General features: G+C 40.7%; 1 protein-coding gene across 1 annotated transcript in view; it reads left to right on the top strand.

Annotated features, from left to right (window-relative positions):
• The window catches only part of RFX6 (regulatory factor X6), a 47048-nt gene extending 29854 nt beyond the window's left edge, over window positions 1-17194 (top strand). Inside the window, exons 14-19 of the mRNA XM_048505618.1 lie at window positions 3874-3991; window positions 8773-8895; window positions 11916-12125; window positions 12304-12807; window positions 15481-15684; window positions 16771-17194. Coding sequence (XP_048361575.1) covers window positions 3874-3991; window positions 8773-8895; window positions 11916-12125; window positions 12304-12807; window positions 15481-15684; window positions 16771-16946 — 1335 coding nt within the window. The 3' untranslated portion in view covers window positions 16947-17194. The remainder of the gene's footprint in view (window positions 1-3873; window positions 3992-8772; window positions 8896-11915; window positions 12126-12303; window positions 12808-15480; window positions 15685-16770) is intronic.
• The last annotated feature ends 215 nt before the right edge of the window (window positions 17195-17409 follow it).

Genomic DNA, 17409 nt, shown 5'->3' with positions numbered 1-17409 from the left:
TTATACATATTTGTGAGTTATTTTAATCCATTATGAAGATAAAACACATCAACTTTATTCTTTCTTTAATGGACATGTATCAAGAATTAATATATATATGTGGATAGACATCTAGCCCTCTTCTCACCATTTCATGATTCAAAGGATATCCGAATTCTCAATTTCAAGTGCAAATTGAAGGCACAAAGATTTATGAACTGAAACATAGCTAACTGAAATTCTCCAGATTAAAATGGGTTTCACAAAACTATTGAGTTAATCTTTGGATAATAGCTATTAACCTGAGGATGCGGGGGAAGGACCCAGTGGCCCACCATTCACATCTGTTACAGAATATTGTTCTAGGGCAAACCGGTATAGTTTCCAGTGTTTTCCTCCCACGTCTGGAAAAAAAAGGCTGAACAATTTACTATATGAGTGAAGATTAGCTGAGTGAGTGGTAATGATTTACAGAACACATAATCCTTCCATGGTGCTCTACCTTCTGTTCGCTTAGAAGTGCAGGGCCTCTCTCTAACTCTAAATGGCTTTTTTTTGTTTGCTGTTTGAGAAAATGGAAGCTTATAATGTGGCCACAAGTTGCCAAGCCTTGGTACGGAAGCTAATTTTAGGATCTCATCTGACATGAGACATAAACAAGTGAAAGAACAGAATGCATGTGGTCAGGCTCATTGTTGAGCCGCATCATGGCAACATTATGGATTACTATTTTTATTATTGTTATTATTTTTAGAGTGTTGGACTAGGATTTAGGAAACCTAGGTTTGTATCCTGACTCTGATATAGACACTTGCTGGGTGACCTTGAGCTAGTAGCTCATTCTCAGCTCAACTTGTTCCAGATGGTTGTTTTTAGGATAAAATGGAGTAGAGAATCATTCTATTTACTTGTTTGTTTTATTAGTTTTATATGCTGCTCCTTTCCTGATGTGCATATAAGTTGCATAGGGCAACTTGGGAAGAAAATGGGGTATAAATGAAAAAAATAAATAAAATACAAATGAAAATATGTATATAACACCAATAGTGGGATTCAAATAATTTAACAACTGGTTCCAGTGGTGGGAATTAAAATAATTTAACTGATTGTTTACAAGCACCATTTTAACAACTGGTTCTGCTTGAATCCCACCACTGTGTGTAAAGTGCTGTCAAATCACAGCTGATTTATGGCAATCCTGCAATTCCTCAGTGGTCTCCCATCCAAATCCTAACCAAGGCAGAATTTTCTTAGCTTCTGAGATCTGATGAGATAGGGCTAGCCTGTGACAGCCAGGGGAGGGGCGCATATCACACCATAGAAGCATCTGAATGAAAGACTGGTCCTTTCCTGACAAGTCATCATGTAATTTCCACAGGGAATACACAGCAAAAAGTTGGGGGGGGGGGGCAGGAGAAAGAGAGAGCAGAGAAACAAAAGACAATCTGTACCTACCGAGGATGGTAAGGGTCTTTTCCCAATTTGTACCTATCGAGGATGGTAAGGTGCTTTCCCAAATCTTTCTCACTATCACTTTCTATCCCAGATTTCAGTCAGGGCTGGGAAAGTGTTTACTGCAGTAAGGGCTGGGAAAGTCTATACTCATATCTTTTTTCAGGTAATCACCCACAGAAAGATTGCCAACAAAGGGTTGGGAAATTCCTGGAGATTTAGTATGAAGCTTGAGGAAAGCAGGGCTCAGGGAGAAGAGGAATATAATGGATTCCACCCTCCACAGCTGAATATAATGGATTCCACCCTCCAAAGTAGCTGTTTTCTCCAGGGGAACTGATCTCTGTAGTCTGAAGATCATTGCAATACCAGAAGATCTCCAGGCCCCACCTGGATATTAGCCAGGGTAACATGTAGGCATGACCTGGCACTGAGCACAGGAAAAGGGAACTCTCCTAGGAGGCATGGACTTGAAAATCAATAATCCAAAAACCACTAATGGATGGGTTCCTAAACTTTTTGAGGCTGTGGGCAACTGTGGAATTCTGAAATGTGGTGGTGGGCAGAACTACAAAATGTCTGGTGAAGGAGGCAGAGCCAGTTACACACAAAAAGTAGAACTAACCACAAACCTTCAGGGAGTGAGCTTGTGTATAACTAGAGTTGCCAACCTTCAGGCGGAGTCTGGAGGTATCCCAAAATTACAAGAGATCTCCAGATTACCTCAAAGAACAAACTCTGTGTTATACCACGGATTCTAGGTGAAACTGATTCTTCCATAGGCACAACCCCCAAATGGTTATAAATTTCCCAGGCTGAAGTTGGCAACTGTATGCATATCTGTTCAACATTTCAGGAAGAAGCTCTGTTTAACAGGATCCCTCTAAAAAGAAATACCTTTAGTCACACAATGAAGATTCTAGTACTGTGATGGTGGCTGCTGCTGTCCGAGGGTGGATCTCTTTTGTGCGAGGCCCTTTACCAATAATACACACTGCACCACTGCTGGGGTAATAACTTGGCCATAGCCATTTTATTGAGCAGAAGCGTGAGGCTAAACATGGGTCTGGATCTGGTCATACGGGTAACGTGCTACAGCTCGGCAGGGCAGGTGCCCCATCCCAAGCTTCGTTCTACTGCGGGGCTCTGCCGGGCGGATGCTCCTGGCCAGAGATGTCCCTCTTCAGCCCCGTTCGGCAGGGGCGGTCACCTCTTGCTGCTGTTGCCATTCCCACGGGGAAGGCGAAGCTCCCTAGCTCCCTTCCCCTTGCCCTTCCAGAGCATTACCCATGCGCCAAACCGCCAAGTATCTAGGCTATAACAAAATAAGCATGCATTAACATAGAAAAATTAGGGAGAGGTGGGTGAGCAAATAGTCAGCCGGCAAGCACATGGCCCGGAACAAAGGAGGGCGAGCCCCTTTAAAGTCTCGGTTCGCCCCTCCTTTCTTCCGTTGACGCTAGCCCTTTTCTAGCATGGCTCGCCTTCCCCTTCTGCCCTTACTCAGGCGGCATCAACTGGTCTTGCTTCTCCCCACCCCAAGCAGCAACCGCGCCTTGTGGTAATTCACAGGCGTCTTTGACCATGCTCCTACTTTATAAAAACACTTGGTGGCTGATTATACACAAAACATCTGCTGCATGATGGGGACAAATGTCTGACATGCAAGATTTCTTGCAGAGACATACATATTTCCTCCAGCTCCATTTTCCCTTTCTAGTCTTCCCGTGGCAAGCTAGACCACTTCTAGCATGAATTTGATTTTGCTTTGCTGCCAGAGTGGGGACATTTTCCAGTGAGCACAGCACCCCTAGATGTTTATAGTTGAGGCTTAGGGGATAAACTGAAGGCTTTATGAGCTACCTGAGACAGCATATAAAAGTTTAAACAAACAAACAAACAAAATGGTAGTTAAAGTTTTCCAATGATGTATAAGCATATTTAGTAGGAAAAAAACAGTTTGTTTTTATTATATTGCAATTCTGGTTACAGCTAATTTGAAAGCCAATTTACAGTTTTTGTAAACCTGATTATTTTTTATCAAAATATATTTATAATTAATTGGCTGCTGGGAGTAGTTTGGTTATGCTAAATATTATTTTAAATGCTTGTGAAAGATTTTGCACAGTTGCTCACTAAGGCAGATTCCACATGGGCCAAAAACAGCAGTGTGAAAACGGTGTAAAAGGGTTTACACCGTTTTCACACCACTGTTATTGGCTCATGTGGAATCTGCCAAAATCATGGTCAGTTAAGGTTTCCGGTTTATCATAAAGCCAATAGTTAACCTAAACAGTTGGTCTCCAAACAAGCTCACTGCAATGAAGATAATTTTAGCTGGTCCTCAAAAATACAATCTAATGATAGGTATGTGGCAGTCTCTCTAACACGTGGGCTCTGGTTGGCTTTAAAACACTTTTTCCTGCCTTCTCTTTTCTGTAGGCAAGCAAGCAGAATGGTCGATCACTAAAGAAGAGAGCTCAAGACTTCCTTCTCAAGTGGAGCTTTTTTGGAGCACGAGTAATGCATAATCTCACCTTGAACAATGCATCAAGTTTTGGTATGTGATTTCTATAAAACTATGTCTTTCCCCATTTCTGTTATGCAATGTCAAACCAGATACCCAACCAAATGAAAATGTGCCCTAAGCTAAATTTGCCCCTTTCATGGAACTTTTAAGATTCAACATTTTTCATTTCCTCTGTAATGAAAAAGGAATTGAAATAGTACAGTAACTTTTTAAAAATTCACATTGGTAACCATGACTCTAGAGAATACGCCCTGGTGATTTTAAAATGCAGTACACACACACACTCTCCAGTACAGAGGCAGACATGTAATATCTAAATAAGCAAAGAAAATTGCAAGCGTAGAGCTTCTATTATGAGAGGAAAAATGGAGAAACTTCTCCCATGAGGAAAAATATTAAGAGAAACTGTATTTCCTTATTTATTAATTTTGCTTCTCCAAATTAATCATTATTGGTCAGGGAAGACTGCATAGTGGTTCAGATTGCCCCTTGTCCCCTTAGAAGAAAGTTCGAAAAGTCCTTTTTGATACAGAAGGTTTTCTGTCTTCCATCCCAACTTTGTGAGCTAACATTTATTTATTAAAACATATATGTTCTGCTTTTCCTTGTGATTCATAGTGGTTTACAATATGCTGGTTGGGGATTAGCTTTTTCTTCTCTTCTTTCTTACTTTCCTGCAAAGGAAAATGTTAATGGACACAGGAAGCTGTCTTACACCAAATCAAACCTTTGGTCCATCAAAGTCAGTATGGTTTATTCAGACTTGTGGCAGATTTCCAGGCTCCCAGCAGAGGTCTTTTTCATCACCTAATTCTGATCCATTAACTAGAGGTGCCAGGTATCGAACTTAGGATCTTCTGCATGTCAAACAGATGCTCCATCATTAAGCCGTGGCCCCTCCCCTAATGGCTGATGCCAGGACAGAGAGAAAAAACCCCACATTGAGTCCTTTTAAAAGCTTATGGTTTGGATGGGACTTATTACCTGGCTTAGTCAAGAGAGAAAGATACAATTGCAGTTATTACGTGGCTCACTTGAATCCCCACTCTTATCTGCTTGGACTCTGCTTCCTTGCCCTGAGTTACATGCCAAATCCAGACCCCACACATATACACACATACCTGAATGAAAAATAATATTGAATTTGTTATCCTAATTGCAAGTTTTTCTATGACCCCTTCCACACAGGCCAATAAACGCAAAAGAACATTGGAAGGGGGGAATTTGCATGGATCCCGCTTCTTCTCTTCCCCCCACCAGGTTTTTTAAGAATCGCTCTATCCACTATTCTTTTTAAATAGCCTGGGTTGCAGGTGCTTCCGAGCAAATGACCAGGCAGGAGGCGCCTGTAATGTGACTATGCTTTCCATTTTTTTTCCTTCCCTGCCTGACATCTGCGTAGTCATGCAGGGGCACAGGGGCATGACATGTGTCAGCATGGCTGTGGGGGTCAGGTTGTGCATGTCTCTGGGGCTATGCATCAGTGGGAGGTAGGTTTTTTTTTTAAAAAAAATGCACCTCCGTGCGAAGGCGCAACGGGAACCCCCATTGCTTCCGTGGGCTCTGTTCGCTGCCTGCACAGAGTCATGTGAACAAGCCAACTGGACAGTGGGTTGCAAGACTGCAACACGCTGTACTTTTGCTGTGCAGAAGGAACCTAAGCTTCAGTTTGTGAGTCTGCGTTATTTAAATACATCTCAGAACAGGATATCGGCTTCCACCAAGTTTTAACAGCTTGTTCATGGTTTTAATTGTAAGTTGTTTTGAGCAAAATTTGGAAGAGGTGTTATAGAAACATCCTAACTATAAATAGGTTTCATCTTTTTGTGCATAAAGGGGTAGTTTTACAGCAAGATCCTTTTTAAAAAGTAACTGTGACTGCCATTGCCTCTACCACCACCATGGAGACAATATGCCATTTTCTTCCTTTTTTTATTATGATAGAAATCAAGGGGTTGACTTTGCAGATTGCTTTGTATTGCTCAGCTTCCTTGTGGCTGTTTTAAAGGACCACTTTGTCAGATTATTTTGAAAATCAAAGGTGAATACCCTGATTGGGACCCTCTACCTGTAAGATATTTTCCCTTATTTCAGATGAGTGGAGAGTGGTTATGTTAACTCAATGGTGAAACATACTCATACGGTCAGAGTTTATGGTACTATTTATTTACTATCAGTAAAGCCCATAGTGGTAAACATGCAATGGGCTCTAGACAGCTGTTGGTGGTGGCCACAGCAGCTCTCTTCCCCCACCCCCCAGTTCACTTCCCATGACTGCAGACCTTGGGAGGCAAGGTAGGTGGAGGGAGTGATCCTTCACATGGGACTAAGTACACTCAGTCCCACATGCAGAATTGTGTTGTCTTTCCCCCACCTTGCTTCCCAAAGCCCCCAGGTTTTGAAAAGCAAGGTGGGGTGGGTGATCCTGCATGCGGAACGGAGCATACTGTCTCTCTCCTCCACACCTGTCTTCACTACGAATTAAGTGTGTGTGTGTGGCGATTGGCTGGCAGTGAGTTGTCAACATGTGTTCCATTCTTAGTGAATTAAATGGTATGATTTGGAAGATTTTTATGCTGCCTATGCAAGAACTTACATCATAAAAATAATTAAGTTGATTTTAAGTTTCATCTTTTACCCTTTTATGCCAATAAAGGTAAATATTATGTTTATGGTAAAAAATAATAAAAACAGGACTCAAAAAGATAGGAATAAACATCCAGCATTAATATCCCAGCCTAGCATAAAACATAGGCTAAAAGAACAGACCACAGACAGCTTGAAATAAATTTCCAGAGTAAAATAGTGTTTAAACATTAATTAAAAGACTTTAACAGAAATGTTTGGGCCTGGCATCTGAACCAAAGCAACATTGATGCCAGCAGAGCCTCAAGAGGAAGGGAATTCCATAAGCAGGGTGCCACAACTGAAAAAGCCCTGCCCTTGGTTGCCTTCCCCAACTAAGAAGTCAGCGACACAAAGAGCAGGGCTTGTAACTTAACTAAGGGGGCTGGACAATTATAATTATAATAAATAAATAATAAATTTGAATGCTGCTGTACTCTGTACCAAATGATCTTTGTCTATATGGAGGAAATAATTTGTTTCAATTTTAGGGAAGAAATCATTTGGTTTTTGAGAGGCTTAATTAGTTTCAAAAACAAGAAGAAACTGCACTCATTCTTGGGTTTTCTGACACTTTAAAAGCTTCCCTATGTGTGTGATGTTATTTTCTTTTGTAATTATACGTGTTCCCCAAATGACAGGCAGGCAGCCTTCAACTCCCAGGATGCAATAGACATGCCTCCTCAGATCTGTGGAGAAAAGGCTTCTGAGGAGCTTGAGGAGACAGGGAATGGCTGAGATAGCTTTTCTGATCACTTCCTGGTCTGTCAATTGCTGCCTCCACCACTATCAATGTGGAGATGCTGCAGCCCAGGAAGTGCTTTTGGGTGGTTGGAGAAAAAGAATGAGGAGGGCAGAAGAAAAGAAGGATCATATTCTGGATTTGGGAATAATAACAAATGAAACCATGAAAATGAACGCATGGAAAAATGACACTATTGTGACTGAAACAAAGTAAGGCCCCCCAAAAATTGCACAGTCCTAACAAAACAGAAAACATTTCCCATGTTAACTGAGAATGTAGAGAACAGGAGATGTGAATAATAGACAGTAGGAAGACAATGTCCCTGACAGGAGCTGTTTTCATGTACAAGGTCACTTCCATACTGGGTGCTTGCCCAAGCGTGGATACTAAGAGCCTGTTTTCCACTTCCACATAGCATCATGGCACTTTCATGTACCTTCTGGCTTTCCTGAGATCTTCTAAAATCTGCCTTTCTGCAGTCTTTTAAAAAAGATCACAGCTAAGCTGGATCAGTGCTCTGTGGGCAGGAAAGTATGGATCAGTCTTAGTCACATCCACCTTAGTATGTTTTCCCTTTTTCAGTCCCCTGCCAGGTGGTCGATAAATTGTGATAGCTGTATAACACTACAATGATTTGTTACTTAATTATTTTTTAATCTGATGAAGTGAGCTTTGACTCACAAAAGCTTACACTCTGGGAAATTTTGTTGGTTTTACGGTGTCACTGAACTAAAACTTTGATTTAAACTCCCCCAGAAAAAGTCCCCTCACCAGTGGCTTGAAGGGGACAGGGAAAATACAAGGATACCCACTGTGTGGAAGCCCTATTGCTGCTGTGTTTAATCAGCACCTACAGTGGCAACAAGAAAACCCAGGGGACTCACAGCTGTAAGTCATTTAAATTATGCACAGTTGTTTCTATCAGGCACATGTTAGATTGTAAAAGTGTAGCCCTATTAACAAAATCAGCATTAATCTCTTATATTGGGTGCAAAATCAAGATTTTTATGACAATGTAATACATTGCTTTCTAGTTTACTTTTATGCCACGGATGTAGCCAAGTTTCCATCAACCCCTTTCTGATTCTTTTGCATAAGGAGAACTGGAACACAGCAAACCCAAGCTCCTTCTAGTAGAGTTCAGCCTTATCTGACTCTAATGTATGCCCACTTCAGGTATAAAGCTTGTCTCACTTTCATCAGCTTTGATGTCATTAGAGGCCAAATAACCTACAGGACAGTAAACACATTGTGATAGGTGGGCCATTGCAATGCAAGATTAGAGCAAGAAGTTAAGCGCTGTTCTTTGTTGGTCTTAGCAGGTCATTTAAAGTCCAACAATTATTTGTTTGTTTCACTTGCTTCTTGTAAAGTGTGGAGAGATGGTCATCAAGATAAGTTCATGACATGCACGCTCTCTCCACCTTTCTCCCCTTACAAGGTTCATTTCATCTGATCCGCATGCTTTTAGATGAATACATCTTGCTGGCCATGGAGACCCAGTTCAACAATGACAAAGAACAAGAACTCCAGAAACTGTTGGACAAGTATATGAAGAACTTGGGTAACTGGAAATGTAGTTCTGAATAATCATCAATGTACATGCTTGTTTATGTTTAAAAATGACAAGTCAGACTGAGAGAAATCTTTACCATAAATTAAGAGCATTTGGGGGTTTATCATCTGCTACCTAGGCCTGAAATACCGATTTATCTATTTCAATTACCATCCTATTATAAAATCTCAGATAGTAACATCTAATGTGTAGAGCTACCAACAAATCTTTAGCCATCAAACACCAATCCAATTAAAAAGGCTTTCTGTGTTTACAAATGATTCTCAGATTCTAGCTTTGTAAATCTTCAGAAGATGGTTGAAGTAGCTCTGAGAACATCTCTCAACATTTCCTTGCTGATTAGATATGATGTCATAGAGATTACAGTAGCTCTAAAAGCCTCTCTATGTCCCAACTTGATATAGAGAAGGAAATCTCTTTGGTATACCTGAACTGATGCAAGATTTTCATGCTATTAATACTGTTGCTCCATTTGTCCTTGATGTAGCTGACTACTCCCCTCTCATGCTGTTCTCAGGATCAGCATTTGGGAAACATTTTTAGACTGCAATGAGAAGCAACAGGCAGTAGGAAGAAAAGGAGGTAGGGAGAAAGGGTTCAGGAAGTCATAAGGGATGAAGGGAGTTGGGAAGATTGCAGGAAATTGTGGGAGAGGATATTGGGGGACATATTCAGACTCTGTCAAATGCCTGATGAAAACATGGAGTCTACATTTAAAATTGGCTTATAAAAAAGGCCTGCTTTTAGTATTTAAAAATGCCTCTGTTTTAAAAGGAGCATAGGGAATTCATTTATCACTACGACAATGTGAGATAATATATTAAACCAGTGGTTCTCAATCTTCCTAATGCCGCGACTCTTAATACAGTTCCTCATGTTGTGGTGACTGCCAACTCTAACATTTATCCATTTTACAGATGGAGAACAGTGATGCAGAGAGTCTTAGGGGACCCCTGTGAAAGGGTCATTCGACCCCCAAAGGGGTCCTGACTCCCAGGTTGAGAACCACTGTACTAAACAATCTTAAAAGGGCATTCATAATCAAATGGCATGATTTTTTTTTACACACTTAATCAGTTTGTATACTGTGGCTTGGGTCTCCCAGAGAATTTCTACATGGGCAATGGCAGACAATTTTTCCAATTTCCCCCTACAATGGCAGAGTTCTGACTCCCCCTATATTATTCATGTGGAGGTCCTCTAACTACTGTGAGCAGCAATTGGGAATAAAATTTGAACTGCATTAACAGGGGTGGGGTAAGAATGTTGTACTATGCAGGTGGAAATGCCTTCCAACTGTAGAAAGTTTCCAGTTACTCCCAACCTATTTCTCTTAAAGTTAAATCCTAAACAGAGTTGCACCTTTTTGTAGATTTCAATGGGCTTTGAAAAGTATCATTCTGGTTATGATTGCATTGTTAGATTCTTTTGCCTTTCCATATTAATTGGATTCTTCTCTGTTTTCAGTTTTATGTATAAGTCTAATTTCTAATTAACATTGTTTTCTGTAAAAATGTAATCACATTGCCTCTAGTGCACAGGTGTCAAACTCACGGCCCTCCAGATGCTGGCAGCAGATGATGGGAACTGTAGTCCATAACATCTGGAGGGCCGTGAGTAGTGGCTGAAAGCACAGTTTCCTCCACAGTTATTGATAGCTGGATATTGATGAAAATCAGAATTCCTTTTTAGCCAACTGAATGTTCTGATCTTCCCCAGAAAGTAGTGAGGGATTTATAAGATTGCATACCAACATGAGAGAGAGTACCACTGATTATAAGGGGAACTTTCCTCTGATTAGTCATGCTTAGGATGGGGTTAAAAAGCTCTTAATTCTTTAGCCATTTTCATAGAAATGAATGCAAAACAGTTACTTGTTAAAGTCTCCATATATGATTTTTCCACTTATTGTGCAATTTGACATAACACAAATCTTTTCAACTATTTGAGCTTTCTATACACCATGACAATAGATCAGTGTATAATAAAACATGAAGTGGGGTAGAATGGAAGAAGTTTATCTCTTCAGGAAATTAAATGCTAGTTTGTTTCAATAACAACAACAACTTGAAACATCTTCGAATTGACAAAATTAACTTCTGTCAAATTCAGAAGGCAGCCCTGCTGGGATCCGCATGAATACTATTCTGATACATTCCAACTTCCTAGGCCTTTGGGTGAGGCTCGAATTGGAATGAATGGCCAACAACCAGCTAAAGATCTGGCAGCTGTGAAATCTACAACAACAATAACAATAATTTGGATTTATAACCCACCATTCTCTCCTGTAAGGATACTCAAGGTAGCTTACAAGCTCCTTTCCCTTCCTCTCTGAAAGAGTTCCAAAGAACTGTGACTAGCCCAAGGTCACCTAGCAGGAATGTAGGAGTGCAGAAACACATCTGGTTCACCAGATAAGCCTCTGCCACTCAGGTGGAGGAGTGGGGAATCAAACCCGGTTCTCCAGATTAGAATCCACCTGCTCTTAACCACTACACCACACTGGCTCTCACATCACACTGGACAGCTTCTGCCAGTAGTTGCCACCACAGCTGTGTTTTGTGTTTTAATTCTTGATGTGTGAATTGGGAAGCAAAATCCTCTGATGATATAGAGAGGTTTGTGGGTACAATATTACATAGAAAACACTTTTGCTGTCACGGGTGTAATGTGGGAAATGATCAATTCCTAACTTTATTTGGTGAAAACTCATAATATGACTGAATGAAAAATGGCTCAGTTTCAGAGGGTAGTCATAGTCTACAATAGAATGGTTAGATTTGAATCCAGTAGCACCTGAGAAACCAACAAGATTTTCAGGGTATAAGCTTTCAAGAGTCAAAGCTCCCTTCAAACACTTACATCCCCAAAATCTTGTTGGTTTCTAAAGTGCTACTGGACTTAAATCTAACTAACCTGTTCTTATATTTCAAATTGTATATTCACCAGTATTGTGTATTTCTGCTCTATTTTACATGCCACCATGAAATCCTATCTTACTTTTCCAGATGCAAGCAAAGCTGCTTTTACTGCATCACCAAGCTCTTGTTTCCTAGCAAACCGCAACAAAGCTGGTACAGTTTCTAGTGATGCTTCAGTGAAAAATGAATGCCTTGCGGAACAAGCCTATTTCCCTTTGTCAACCAATCAACACAGTAGCATGTCTCCTGGCCTCAACCCATTCCATACTGGGAACAATGAGGAAATGCAGCTTACAGGTAGAAAACAATAGACCTCCCCTCCCCCTTGCCTTTGATTCTTCTTATGTAAGTGTTTTTTTAAAAGGAACATGGGAGACAACAGCCCTGAAATTTCCAAGGCTATGTTTCCATTGGTTAGATTTTGAAAAATTTCAGTATGCGAACTCAAGCTAATCACCCTATTTTATTTTTCAAGGTCAAACAGAGCTCTCCCAGAGCACTGGCCAACTTATGACACCACCCATTTCTCCTGCTGTGGTTAGTCGAGGAAGTGTTATCAACCAGGGACCAATGGCTGGAAGACCTGCAAGTGTAGGTCCACCGTTATCTGCACATTCCCATTGTTCTTACTCAGAAACCCTTTACCAGACTGTACCACAGACGAATCAGAATTTTTACGGAGTTAGTGCCAATTACCCAGCCATGTTCAGGACCCAGACTCATTCCTCTTCTGGAGCCTATCAACACAGGGCAGAACCTAGTCACTACACAAACACAAATGAGCAGCGATTCTCAAGAGAATTCTTCAGTAGCAGCTGTGCTGTTTCTCCATACAATGTCAGATCGCCTCCTAATTACGGATCTTCTGCAAGCATACAGGAGTCTCACAACGTACAGTTTTTGAATAATGGGAGCTACAACTTCATGAACAATTCATTAACCTGTCAAGGATCACCATATCCCTCAAATGCTTCCAATGGTATTAAAACTTTCCAGAGATTTATTTTATTTTCCTTGCTTGTTATTTCTTATCTACCAATCCAGAACTTGTCTGTCTCATAGGCAGGGAATATTTCCTCAGAACAAAGCAGAAATGAATGAAAAAGGTGTTTGACTCCAAGTCACTTAACATATTTACAGTGCAATTCTAAATAGAGTTACACTGATGCCAGTTAAACCAGCCTGACCCCAAAAGGGGATAGGTGGTACAGAAATAAAATAAAATACAATGAGCTTCACAGGGTACATGTCTGTTTAGGGCTGTGCTGTTAGAATCCTAACTGTATAATCTACAGAATTCTTATAATGTGGTGAACATGTTTCTATTCCATGAACTCCACAAAAATGTGTTGTAGTTTTCCAGACTTCTGGTCTATTGGCAGGCCTCCTCATAACTCTGGAGCCACATCAGTTATATAAGAAACACAGCATGCAGTTTATGAGCAGTGGAAAGTCTACCTTGATTTCATTCACATAAAAGTGAGATCCAGACTGCTTTGTCACACATACATTGATATATATATATTTGAATTCTGTTTTTTTTAATGCAAAAAGTAATTTACAATTCTTATGTCATTTGGTTCTGCCAATCATCATGAGAGGCAGCATAGGCTGAGACAGTGACTTGAGTAAAGTCACCTAGAGAATGTCCTGGATGGAACCTGTCATCCAAAACCAACATTCTACTTATAAGAACTGAGTTTCTAGGAAGGAAATTATTTACTATGACTTGTCTGATAGAAGAACTTATAATGGTATTCCTAGTGTGAGCTTGCTGAGGGTCTAGGAAAAGGGGTGTCTGGGTTAATTTGGCTCTATAGTATGTCATTTTAGTGGGAGAATCCATGTTATAGTCTGTGTAAACTGAAGTGAAACTGAAATTGCTTTTGTGGTTCCAGACCCATGATAGCCATAGGGGCCCACATTTCACATCCATCTCATATCCATCCATCATATGCTAGCCTTTGTGTGAATCACCCCATCTGAGATGGATCACAGCAAGGTGGGAGCGAAGCCTATCTGGTTTTCAGTTTTCATTCCCAAGTTGCCAGTTGCAGAGATTTTATACAAAAAAGTCTGTGACCTATATTGGAATCCTATATTTATTGAAATATGAGATGTAAAAGTTTTAAACTATAACAAATAACCACTTTTTTGATTTCATTGGTCACCTTGTCCATGCACATACCCATCCTGTGACCAAAGCAAGAAGTCTGTCTCAGATGCTCGTTGTCAGTTGATGGTGGGTATAAGGCTGAAAGCAATCTTAAGAGCTTAGCAAATCTTGCATCAGAAAATGGTCCATCTAAATTAATCCAACAAAATCCATAAACTGTATCTCAATACTACCTTTGTGTGGTTAGTTTTTTGGCACCCAATAATGACAGGGTCCCTTGACATGACATATTTGTCAAACCATACCAATGACAATTAACAAGGGCAGGTAACTGTGCAAATCATGTGTCAAACTAGATGCAAGCTTTAATGTCTGTCCCCCACCCCTTTGCATTTCATTGGTGAGAATAAAGAGTTTACTTCAAGACGTGGAACTTGAATGCACTAGTTGCAGACTCCGGGACAATAGTTTCACAATTCCAGTCTCCTTAAGAGCCAAATTGGGTAAGTCTCTAGGGCAGGGGTCCCCAACGTAATGCTCATGGGCACCACAGCACCCATGGACACTTTTTTTGTTGCTCACCAAGTGTTTGTAGGAAGTGGGCAGTTCCAGGTAAGGCTTTTGCTCAGCAAGGCTTTCAGTTGAATCTTAAAGATCTAATTGGCTGTGCAGACTTTTTAAAATGTTTCTTTGGCAGCATCTGCAACCACAGCAGAAGTATTTACCTGTGTTGCTGAAGTTAATATGTGGCAATGATTTTGTGACTGGGTCCACCTCCTGCAGCTGCTGCTTTGTGCCAACCGTTTTGTTGCAAAACCAATTATGGCCCTTTCTGTACAGCAAATTCTGAGTGGGTTACAGTCAGGATTAATGAACTTGGAATGGCCCCAGGACCTTTGCATGACTAGCTGTCTTGTGGACAGCCAGCGCATCAGCCAGGGCGCACATCTTTGAATAGAGGCGCACTTTTTTGGTAACCTTTCCGAAACTTACCTCCCTCCTATGCAGCTGTACAGGCAGGCACACAGAGTCTTGCTGGAGCCACAGTGCCTCCACAGGTAGGAGTCGGAAGGGAGGGGGGAAATCCCAGCTGCATAACGTGCTGTGGCTTTGGCTGCAAGGCGAGTATAAAACCCGGGTTGGGGGGGAAATGTGGAGCAGATCCACGTTAGGATCAGGATTCATGCAAAGTTCCCCCCCCCCCAGGGTTTTTTACCAGTGTTATCCCGGTTTAATTGGTCCATGTGGAAAGCTCTGTCAGAATTTCAAATGTACCCACAGGCTCAAAAATGTTTGGGACTCCTGCTCTAGGGAATGACTTTTCTGAGCAGTTTTTCTTGGAAAACAGCAGGTATAGAAATGATGTGGTCCTTCTTTTCCATTATGCAGTTCCCCTGACCTCAGACTAATCCCTCTATGCATCATCCTTTTTATCAATAAAATACCATTCTCCTACCATCTAAGTGTAACACTTGTGTTCTAATGTAGCTGTTGCTAACAATTTTTAGTTACTTGTTGTTTGATTCCTACCAACAGGTTTCTATGGAAATAATATAAACTACTCAGAATCCCACAGACTTGGGTCCATGGTAGATCAGCATGTTTCCGTCATCAGCAGCATTCGATCATTACCTCCGTACAACGACGTTCATGATCCTCTTAGCATCTTGGAAGACACTGAAAGGAAACAGGGAGCATCATATTACACAGATGCCTCAATGGCCTGCCGGAACCCTATAAGTAAGTTGATCTGACACCAGAGCTAGAGCTCTGATCTCTTGAACTGAATGCAAAACTACACATGGTTTGGATGTCCATCTGAAGCTCCCTTTTTTCCTTTTCATGTAATAAAGATGCAGGGCCCCAATTTCAGTGGTTTTAGGATAGATAGGATGTGACTTTTCTCCCCAGCTGCTTTTCTCCCAGAGAGATTCAAAAATTGAAGACTTAATTCTTTTAAACTTGTTTGGAGAGCAAGTAAACAAACAATTGGATAGGAATAGATTATATCGTCCATATCAAGATATCCTTATCCAACGATATTTCGAGAGGTGGGAGGGAGATCTAAAAAGGAACACTTAAAACTTTGAGGTCTGAATCTACAAACCCCAGCAAGATACTTGCTGTCACCAGCCATTTCAACAAACAATGCTTTAAAAAATGGGGGAATTTAAATCCCCATTTTTTAATGTTTAGCTTTTTAGTTTTCAGATTTTTTTGCAAACAAAAGTAAAAGTGAAGAATAATGTATTTAACATTGGCGTGGTCCCGATGCAGTGGCCATCCAGGCTGTGATGTAATCTTTCACAGTAAAATAGAGTTGGAAATGCCTGGATCAGAGAAGTGCCTGAGAAAACCCTGTGGATGCATGAATGTGCTACATTGCTGTGAGAAGATAGAAAAAAAAAATCCCAACAGCATCAAACCCAAGGAATATAACACATGTGGAATAGGTCCAAATCAGAGCACTTTTTCACCTACAGTATGTATACTGATGGCCAGTGACTTTTCAAGAATTTGGTATTAGATAGTTGGCCCTGGAGATTCTGAGGATTGGACCTGGATCTTCTTGCATTCAAATCACATAACATACTACTAAGTTATGGTTCACCTGCAAAGAGGCAACTTCAAAACCACCGTGGTTCCTTTTCCTACTATAAATCAAGTAGAGAGAGTCATAATATATCAGAATTTAGAAGAGAGGATTTCCAGTCAGAAGGTACTGTTTTCAGACAGACTTGAGCTCTGGCATCTTTTCTTAGAATTCAAACATGGAGGCAGGAGGAAGAAAGTATAAAACTGTCATTATCATTATTTTCTTGGCAGATTCAGAAATCCAACAGGCCATAACAGCATCCTCCTCCTCCCAGTGCATGTTTGGAAATTCTAGGCGCTGTCCTCAGGAAACAATGGACTCTTCTGGACAGGCCAATGGAGACATGGTATCATCTTTACCGCCAATCAACACAGTCTTCATGGGAACTGCTGCAGGAGGCATCTGAATTTCAAGACTGGCTATATTTTAACTTATTGTCTTGTTCCAGTATTTATGGTTATTTAAAATCCTTTTTGCTGTCTGGATTGGAAAAGTATTACAAATTGTTTTTGTGGATTTCACAGAGAAAACATTACTATGCACTAAAAAAATGAAAGGGCACAACACATCTCTGGTAATAGAATGAGATTACAATTGCCACTAGTAGTGCTATTCTCATAGGTTTGGGTTGTTTTTTTAAAAAAATGTCCTCTTATGGCTCCCTAGTTTAAAACATATCAATAAGGATATCCACAGTCCCTCTTTCCCCTTGTCAGTTTTAAAACACTATCTCTTTTTAATTTATCAATTATGAATGAACACATAAAGCTGCCTTATACTGAGTCAGACTGTTGGTCTATCATGGTCAGTACTGTCTAGTGTGTCTAGTGTGACTGGCAGTGTCTCTCCTGGGTCTTATGTACTAGTCT

Source organism: Sphaerodactylus townsendi, linkage group LG01 (assembly GCF_021028975.2).
Source record: "Sphaerodactylus townsendi isolate TG3544 linkage group LG01, MPM_Stown_v2.3, whole genome shotgun sequence".
In the NCBI taxonomy this organism is placed as follows: Eukaryota; Metazoa; Chordata; class Lepidosauria; order Squamata; family Sphaerodactylidae; genus Sphaerodactylus; species Sphaerodactylus townsendi.
The sequence above is the reverse complement of the archived record's forward strand: the minus strand, read 5'-3'. Positions and strand labels throughout refer to the sequence as shown.